General features: G+C 46.6%; 2 protein-coding genes and 1 pseudogene across 2 annotated transcripts in view; 1 reads left to right on the plus strand and 2 right to left on the minus strand.

Moving 5' to 3' along the window:
• The window catches only part of LOC115296505 (histone H2B-like), a gene marked incomplete at both ends in the record, with an annotated part of 12,644 nt that extends 2,682 nt beyond the window's left edge, over nt 1-9,962 (plus strand). Inside the window, 1 exon segment of the mRNA XM_029944962.1 lies at nt 9,569-9,962. Coding sequence (XP_029800822.1) covers nt 9,569-9,962 — 394 coding nt within the window.
• Nucleotides 7,492-8,602, minus strand: LOC115296178 (annotated as a pseudogene).
• On the minus strand, nt 8,597-9,273 carry LOC115296183 (histone H2A type 1-B/E). Its single transcript, XM_029944673.1, has one exon. The coding sequence runs from the start codon at nt 9,256-9,258 to the stop codon at nt 8,866-8,868; it is 393 nt and encodes a 130-aa protein (XP_029800533.1). The 5' UTR covers nt 9,259-9,273; the 3' UTR covers nt 8,597-8,865.

A 9,962-nucleotide genomic window follows, 5' to 3' on the forward strand; every position in this document is an offset into this window, starting at 1 on the left:
ACGTTCTCCAGGAACACCTTGAGCACCCCGCGGGTCTCCTCGTAGATGAGGCCGGAGATGCGCTTGACGCCGCCGCGCCGGGCCAGCCGCCGGATGGCGGGCTTGGTGATGCCCTGGATGTTGTCGCGCAGCACCTTGCGGTGGCGCTTGGCGCCGCCCTTGCCCAGGCCCTTCCCGCCCTTGCCGCGGCCAGACATCTCCTAGGAGTCCGAAAACAAAGTACAGCCACGCCACGCGGCTCCATTTTATAGCAAACGTCTGCGGACCGGAGTGAAAACCGGAAGAGCAGTGGCGGGAAGTCCGCCTGGGTTGGAGGAGGGGCGCAAACCCGAGGCGCCGCCTTTGTTCTCCCAGCGCTTTACACTCCAGATCCAGGCCGTTTCCCCGGGTTCTCGCTTAACGTGTTTCGTAGTCCATCCTCGTTAAACAACGAAACTTTCACACTGCAGAAGATTCTTTTAAAAAGCACAGAGAATAAAATATTCTGTCTTTATCTCTACAAATATGCATGCACTTTCTAACTATGTGTCTAAGACTCTGCCATTTTGTACAGGTTTTCGCCTCGTTATACGGGGGGGAAATAATGCCCCAAGTCTAGCTTCCTAGATGTCAACAAGATGTGCTAGTGACACGGAGAATTTTAAGGTCTTGTACGTGTCTTGCTGAATTTTCCTCCACCAAAGGCGTAGCAGCTTTCATTTTCAGCAGCAGTTCCTACTACATCTTACTAATAATGAGAGCCATTAAAAATCTGACTTGGTTTCTTGTGTAGAGAATTAACCTTTAAAAAGTTAACCAAAAAAAAAACCAAAAATAAAAAAATAAAATAAATAAAAAATAAAAAGTTAACCAGCTGGCTGGTCAGAATAACATATTGAATATTTCCTCCTCAAATTAATTTGGGGAAATTAATTCTTGGGATCACTAGTCTACTTGCAGGGCTGAAAGATTATAATTATTTGTAACATTGAAAAATAGCATTTTGCTATACATTTATTATGGTAAATACTGTTTTCCTAACCTGAAGAGTTCTGAATCTCTCCATCCACGTAGGTCTTTAAGTGTATCTCAGTAGAGAGTTTTATTTTTCCTAGATAATGTCATTTAAAATTTCTTTAAACTCTCAATTTTAAGAGCAATTAATTTGACATTAACGAACCAGAAAAATTTTGAATGCAGGGAAAAGAAAGAACACTTTGGTCTTTCTACGAAAATATTAAAAGAATATGTCTAATTGTATATACTTAATTGAAAATATATATATATAACTTTATTATTGCTTAAATTCTGAGAAGTCTTCACTAATTTTCTCAGCCCTAGCATGTAATCCCCTGGTTATCCAATGATTTTATTGCTACCCTTTTATATCAATGCATTACTTTTAGCAAATGCTGCATTGCAATATTTCCAAAGTATTCCATTGAAATTTTATAAAATAAACATAATTTTAAAATGTCATTAAAATACTTATTTTTTTCCTGCATTTATGCAACAAACGAATACTTGCCAAACACCTGAAGTAACAAAACCCAGTTAACCAGCAGGAGTACATTCAGTATATTTTATAGAGGGATAGTATGTAGCATAGTTAGTTCAAGGGCAAATACAAATAGGAAATAAGAGGCTTAATTCTCCCTAAGTGTCCTTCTATTTTCCTTTTACTCTTCAGAATTTCTTTCTTTGTCCTTTCCAAATGTATGTAAATCCTTTTTATGGCTAAATAAGTCTTTTGCCAGTCCCTTAACTCAGAAACTTTCCCCTAGGATCTTACTGATTGACTTTTCTTGATCAAGATAAACTTCATTCAACTCAAGGCATTTTCCTTGTATCTTTCACAGCTGAAGGGGAGCTGAGTGTCCCCATCAGGATTATTTTGAACTGATTATTTTTGAGAAACAGCAGATACAGGAGAATGTCTGAAAGCAGAAGTTACTTTATTTTAAGAGACATTTACAGTTTTAATGGAGATCTTCATTTGTAAGTTCCAGGAAGAAAGACTGTAAATTACAAGAGAATGTTAACGGAAGGCACGAACGTGAATGTGCAGAACGAACCTTCCTCTAGTCTACTTTTCCTGAAACCTTCTCACAACTTTCCTTCCTCACCCCCGCCTCCGCTCCCCCTCTTCACCGCCCCCCCAATGCATATACCTTCCTTTCTTTTGTCTTTAGCTGAAGATGATTTAGGAGGTGGTGGCTAAGCCCTCGTGGGGAGTTTACTCATTTTTCCTATCTCTCATATATACAGGAGGCATGCATGTTAATCCAATTTTGGTTGTTTTTCTCTTATTAATCTGCCTTTTGTTACAGGGAATGTCAGCCAAGAATTCAGAAGGGTAGAGGGGGAATTATTTATTCTTCCCCTACACAGTACACTCAAACCCTGCAGCAAACCTAATTAGTTACACTTGTCAAATACATCCGATGCCTAACGACTGTCCACTTCCTCCTTTAGGCCAAGCCGCCATCATCTCTCAGACTATGACAATGGTTTCCTAACTTGTAGCCTTACTTCTGAACTTTGTGCTCACGATACACTTGTGGTAGCGAACTTCCAAAAAAAAAAAATGTAAGTTGGGTTATGCTACTCCCGTGTTCAAAACTTAGAATGCTGATTTAGGATGATTTGCAAAACTGAGCTTGGTGTGATCTGACATCTGCCTGTCTTTGTGAGCTCACTTTCAATCCTTGTCCCTGCCACGCTTGATCTTTCTTAAACATTCTTGATCTTAGACTTCATCTTTAACTTCCTTACGTTTTTTTTTTTTATCTTGCTTAAACATTTTATGTACATGACTGCCTTGGGCATTTGCATTATCTTCTTAGAATACTTTCCCAAAGACGCCTGTCTGCATGGCAAAAATGAACATGTATGAATTTCTGATAAGCACCCAAGAAGTAATCTGTTTAGGGGTCCTGTTCCTCCTGGAAGGTAGGTGAGGTCATTTGCATGATCAGACCCCCAGGCCTATTCCTTAAGGGAAGGTGATCTGGCCATCTTTTCTTTTGTTTATAACTTCCTGGCCCCACTCTTCTTCCTATGAGATTTTTCCATTTTATATATTTCCTCAGATGCTGCCCAACTCTCCAATCTTCATTTAATGAAGCCAATTAGGTCTTCAGATTTACTTAGTTAAATTTTGCTTTTTTCACAGATTATTGAAACATAATGGTCTATTTTGCTTACAATGGTGATTTAGGTCTGAGGAAATTTGGTACAAAGACATCTTAAATATATATCATCTTAAATATATATGTCTTTCTGCATTTGACCCAATATTTGGAATAAATCTGTAAAGGTTCATCTTAACCGAATTTTTGACAGAGAACTTGGCCTTCTCATTCTTTACCAGGTGGAAGTCTAGCAGGTAAGGGGTGCACTGCTGGCGGAGAGGGGCACTGGCACCAGACCTGTGCCTTCAGTGCTCGTCTGTCCCACATGTCCCTTAAGTTCCTTTCCAGCGAGTGTCTTAATTGAGGTAAAAGACCGAGGGGCGCAGTATCCTGAGATGGAAGCTGGAGCTAGCCCCAAGCATCCACCAGCCGGGAAGAGCTCTGGAGAGCCCTAGGCCACCCAGACCAGCTGGGGCTCCTGTCCCTGCAAGCCTGTGCAGACGACCATGTGACAAAACGAATGACTGGCAGTCACCCATACGTCATTCTAAAATCTCCATCGGAGCACAAGCCCCTTTACATAACAGGCAACGTCTGTGTGGGCGTGTTTCCTTACGGTGTGGGTGGGACCTTGCACCCCCTCTACACAGATGACAAGGCTCCCCGTTGGAAATACTCATCCTAACCCTCAGGGCGCCATAGGTTTGGAAGTGATTCCCGGTGATCTTTTTATTTGCTGCAGATAAAGTTTCCTTTGTGCAACGGGTAGGCGTGATGGGTAGAGCAAGATTCCGTCCTGAGGCAGGGAAGCTGGCGCTGGAGGAAAAGGGGACAGGAGGCTGGGGCCAAGGCAGGGCCGGTCCTCAGGCTGAAGACTGACAGTCGGTCCTCTTTTCTCCGCCCCCTTCCCTCCTAATAGGTCACAGAATGTCCACGTGGGGTTCTCAAGGTCTCTCTGAACTATTATAAAAGGCCCTCACCACGGCTTTCTAACTTGAATAGATAATCCGGACTTTCTGATATAAACATCTACGAATATAAGAAAAAGTGCCCAGTTACATTAACCTGGAACATTAGATTTAAATGGGGAAAAAAAAAAGCTTAAAAAGTATTGTAAAGAGAGAGCGTTAGTTTCCTTTAAAATTTTTAGAAATATTCGATGTGTATTGCTTAGAAATACAATGCAGATTTCATGATTTTTATTTTTTTATTAAAAAAATCTTTTTGTTATTGTTTATTTATTTTTGAGACACGGGGGAGACAGTGTGAGGGGGAGAGGGGCAGAGGAGACCCAGAATCCGAAGCAGGCTCCAAGCTCTGCGCTGTCAGCACAGAGCCTGACGTGGGCTTGAACTCACGAACTGCAAGATCATGACCTGAGCCGAAGTTGGATAGTTAACCAACTGAGCCACCCAGGCGCCCCTTAGGTTTTTTAATATAGACCTAATACTGTACTAACAAATACTAACAAAATAATAGCATTCGGTATTGAAAGGTAGCAAAATGTTCCAAATATTCCACTCTGGCATAAGGTTTATTTTGAGCTGAAGGCATTTGAGATAAAGCAGAGACCAGAAAAATCCTTGGTCTTCCCCTTCTATCTCTAAAAACAGGAAGTAGATTTGCCAAGATGTGACTCCTTCCCTCTCTACCAGGAAGGGCAAAGGTTAATTCTGGCGACACTGTGTCACAGTAAGCAGTTCAGTTGGCCTCTAACAGGATGCCTGGAGGCCAGCGCTGGAGGCCCGTGCCCAGCTGTGGGGAGGCTCAGAAGCCTGTCCAGCTGCACTTTCCTGGCCAAAACAGGAAGCCCTGAACAAGTGAGGAGGAAAAGGCACAAAACCTGCTTCCAAGAACCACACCCCCTCCCCCCCTTGTTAACAACTTTCAGTGAAAGACAGAAGAACCTCCAACCCTGGTTCTCGCTCTTCCTCTCTCACCTGCTCTCACATCTCGAGTGTACTTTTGCTTTAATAAACTTGCCTACTTGTACCCGTCACCCACTGTGTAGTGTCTGCCCTTGAATTCTTTCTCATGAGGAGACCAAGACGTCTCTGATCCCTGTGTGGCTGAGGCCTTAGGCTCAGGGTCTCCCCAGGTCACCCAGCGACACCAGCAGACAGCCTTAGACCCTTCCCATGGAGAAGGCAGCACCTTAAATCTGCCTGACAAGCTTTATTCTCGTTTTCCTGGCAACCGTCCCATAACTGACTTCCCTCACCTTTTTCTTCGGCTTGTGGGGGCCCAGGGCAGGTGGCTCCAAGATGCGCCACTGAGCTGGAGGCAATGATGACCCCACAGCTCAGAGAAATTCTTGCTATTAACTACATAGAAGAGCCTAAATGGCAGGTCTTGCCCAGAATAGGGTCATTAGCGGCAATAAATTTTATCTGAGTGGCCCACCCACAGGGCGGCCAAACACCTAACCAGTATCTGCGCCTATCACCCTGTGAAATGCGTCGTCCCAGACCCTGCCGCCGTCTCCTTAGCTCAGGATGACACACCCGTGTCGTCGGGCTGCCTTTGGAATTTCCACGTGTGTGGATTCCCCATGGTGTGCTGTCACGTTGTACTTTCTCCTCTTAATCTTTCTCACGCCAATGGGATGCTTAGTCCAGCTAGAAAGACCCTTGAAGGGAACAGCAATCCTTGCTTCCTGACGGGCTGAAGATGGTAATTAAGCTGTGATTCTCAGCCACCTGTGGAGTTCATTTTCCCCAGTGTCCCCCTCCCCCGCCAAGCACACATGAGGGACATGTTGCAGAGGAGACAGCAGACCCCAAATGGAGTCATCTGTGCGAAACAGCACATCAGCAAACCAAGCCGGAGCACCTAATCGGATCAGTTTCCCACGCGGGGAGTGGAGCCTTTAGCCACTCGAGGAGCAAGTGAGCCGGTGTGCGCTGGGTGCGCGCCCAGTAGGCCTCCCAGTGCCCTTGGGAGGAGGGCCCGGACAGAAACAACGCACTCTTTGCTCGTGTTTTCCTTTTTCTGCTGCTTTTGCACCTTCAAACACATTTCGTTCTCTGTAGCTCAGCGGAACTCCTATCACTCCTAGCACATGCTGTCTGCTCCATGAATCCTTGACAAAAGCCCATTTGACCTTTACGTTTCGTCAGCTGAATTTTTGTTGTTGGACAATGTTAATAAACTTCCGTGTGTTTTTCTCTTGGGAAAACTGTCTTTTATTACAGCGATCTCAGCCAAACACTAGAAAGAGTAGAGGAAAAATTATATTTCTTTCGCTTTAATTGGAAGACATAGAGACAGAACAACTGAATAATGAATACAGTCATTTGGGTCGTAGAGCTTCTAAAAGTCCCATCAAAAGTCAAAAATATTTAATGTGGGGGGGCTGTGCATTCGAGTGCTATTGTTAGATATGTTGTCAGCATTTATTTTTATTCCAAGAAGTCATATTTACATTAGGATTAGAAGTTAATTATATTTTAAGCACAAGAAATAGAAACAACTGAGGGGTGTGAATATTAATATAAGATGGTGACACTTAGCTGGGGGCAAAAGGGAATCTTGGAATCTTGGTTGACATTATCCTGACCCCCAGGATCCTGCGAGTCCACTTTAACACATGAATAAAAATTCCTTTGGAAACTTCCTTTATCTCAACTGCCCCAAGTCTGTGCCGGCAATCAGACTCCAAGCGTGTGGCCCCTGATACACATCTGAAGGGTCTCACGACTGAGGTTTTACTAAACGGTAATAAATGGTGTTTCCCCAGCAACACCAGCCCCTCAAGGTCCTGCAAACCCTGCTTCCAAACTTCCTTAGAGACTGACTCTACCCCTGGCCCCCTCCAACCTGCGGGGAGGTGATACGGTACCGTCAGGACCCCAATGCAGCTCCTCCTGCCCACCGGTCTGGTCCCCATGTTTCAGTAAAATCACCTTTTTTTCCCACCAAAGACGTGTTCAAGAATTCTTTCTTGGCCATCAGTTCCGGACCCCAGCCCCCATCACCCCAAAACATCATCAGGTTGAAAAATAATGGGTAGCTCGCCAAATTTTAGAGCAGGGGCTTTTCACGTGGAGTCCATATACAACACAATGCCCCCGAGGGAGACCCTCAGAGCCTGTGGGTGCGGCGGCGGTGCTGATGAGGGGGGCCTGTGAGCTGGGGGTGGAGGGGGTACTTCACCTCTGACCAAACTTTATTAACATTTCCCTTTATTATGATTTTTGGGCCATAAATCTCCGGACCTGTGACTTTGTTAACTACTGGAAATCACAGATGTCTCATTTCTCATAACAACTGCTAAACTCTTCTTGAACTGTTATCGACTCCTCTAACTCTGCCGGTAGTCAGCAGGCTCACCGAGACTGTTTTATGGAATGTGTTAACCATATAAGCGCATAGTCACTCCTATCAACTTTTTTTTTTAATTTGGATAAGTAGTGGAATAAAGTTTTGCAATTTTTGCATTTTATACACATCAAATATTATCCAGAGAAGGATTTCCATAAATGTCACCAGGCTGCCAAAGGTGTTCATGACATTTAAGAAAAAAAGCTAAGAACGCAACCCTCCCCCCCCCCCCGCCCTTTTTGAGATGACATCCATTAAAAGGAGTTCAGTGAACAGAAAATAGGAGGCAAGGTTGTGCCTTGGGCAATAAAAACCACTGGCAGGGTTTTCCTTATTTAACAAAAGTTAGTTGTAACTTCCAGACCTAACCGGTCATCTTGGCCAAGAGACCTGGGTTGGTCAGGAGTCCATGGCACACTGCACTCCATTCCGGAGCATTCCTTTGCCAAACCACACAATCCTCTATTTATAGTATTTTTCTTACTCCACATGGACCTTGAAGTTTGTAAAACGGAACAGGCTGTGTGATTAGCAACACTTTTACACTTCAAGGGCAATAGTTACAGAGATGTTCTAACATAAGGTGTTAGAACCATGAAGTTCTACATGAAGTTAGAACCATGAAGCTACAGCACCGAGCACTTTAGGCTCATCCCAAACATGAGACTCGTTTCTCAGGGTACAGAATGGTGTCCTTATCTACCAGTGGGATCCCAGTATTTTGGAAGAATGCATGTGGCGGACAGCCTTGGGGACTCCTGGGCCCTGAAGGTCTCCGTTGACCCGTAGGGGAGCTGGATGTCCTTGGGCATGATGGTGACGCGCTTGGCGTGGATGGAGCACAGGTTGGTGTCCTCGAAGAGCCCCACCAGGTAGGCCTCGCACGCCTCCTGCAGCGCCATGACGGCCGAGCTCTGGAAGCGCAGGTCGGTCTTGAAGTCCTGCGCGATCTCGCGCACCAGCCGCTGGAACGGCAGCTTGCGATCAGCAGTTCCGTGGACTTCTGGTAGCGGCGGATCTCGCGCAGGGCCACCGTGCCGGGCCGGTAGCGGTGCGGCTTCCTGACGCCGCCGGTGGCCGGCTGCTCGCTGCGCCGTCCGATTAAGTCAGAGAGCAGCTTTTTTGTACCAAGAAACTTCATTACCCGAAAAACCTAGGTAAACAATTAAGGTACGGAAGAGGCCTGTCCACAATCACCGCAATGGGGTAAAATGTATTGCACTTTGAAGGTTAGCCTTTAATTTACGGTGTCCTGCTTTCAACTCAGGATGGAGATTCGGTAGGAGTGGCTCAATCCCCCCACCTTTCACTTATTCCTTAGGGTAAATGAAATGTTAAGCTCTCTTCCAGAATATATAGGTGGCCCTGAAAAGAGCCTTTGGGTTTGAATTCGACTTCCTCGAGCCAGTGCTAAGGGTCACATAGGTCACTACTTGCCCTTGGCCTTGTGGTGGCTCTCGGTCTTCTTGGGCAGCAGCACGGCCTGGATGTTGGGCAGCACGCCGCCCTGCGCGATAGTGACGCGGCCCAGCAGCTTGTTGAGCTCCTCGTCGTTGCGGATGGCCAGCTGCAGGTGGCGCGGGATGATGCGCGTCTTCTTGTTGTCGCGGGCCGCGTTGCCCGCCAGCTCCAGGATCTCGGCCGTCAGGTACTCGAGCACGGCCGCCAGGTACACGGGCGCGCCGGCGCCCACCCGCTCCGAGTAGTTGCCCTTGCGGAGCAGGCGGTGGACGCGGCCTACCGGGAACTGAAGCCCGGCTCGAGACGACCTGGTCTTGGCCTTGGCGCGAGCTTTGCCGCCTTGCTTCCCGCGTCCGGACATCGCGACCCCAGAAATACAACAGCAGTAAACTACCAAGCCGATAGCTTGGGGGTGGGGTGGGGTAGCGGTCTTTATAAGCCTTATTGGGCTTGAAAAAGAAGAGTTTTCATTGGTTAACATTGCAGCTTCATCTTAGCCAATAGAAATGCAAACTTCGGATTCTTATATTCTGATTGGGCAGAACTCACTTCTGACGTTACCCTTAATGGCCACTGGTCAGACACAGGCCTGTAATTTACACCTTATTTGCATGTGTGGTTCTATATTAAAGGGCGCATTGCGCTTTCTCTCGCACACTTTTTTCTTCAAGGATTTTGGAGCTACCCAGAGTTATGCCTGAGCCGGCCAAGTCCGCTCCGGCCCCGAAGAAGGGTTCCAAGAAGGCGGTGACCAAGGCGCAGAAGAAGGATGGTAAGAAGCGCAAGCGCAGCCGCAAGGAGAGCTACTCAGTGTACGTGTACAAGGTGCTGAAGCAGGTGCACCCCGACACCGGCATCTCGTCCAAGGCCATGGGCATCATGAACTCGTTCGTCAATGACATCTTCGAGCGCATCGCGGGCGAGGCGTCGCGCCTGGCGCATTACAACAAGCGCTCGACCATCACGTCGCGGGAGATCCAGACGGCCGTGCGCCTGCTGCTGCCCGGCGAGCTGGCCAAGCACGCCGTGTCCGAGGGCACCAAGGCCGTCACCAAGTACACCAGC

Source organism: Suricata suricatta, chromosome 7 (genome assembly GCF_006229205.1).
Source record: "Suricata suricatta isolate VVHF042 chromosome 7, meerkat_22Aug2017_6uvM2_HiC, whole genome shotgun sequence".
In the NCBI taxonomy this organism is placed as follows: Eukaryota; Metazoa; Chordata; class Mammalia; order Carnivora; family Herpestidae; genus Suricata; species Suricata suricatta.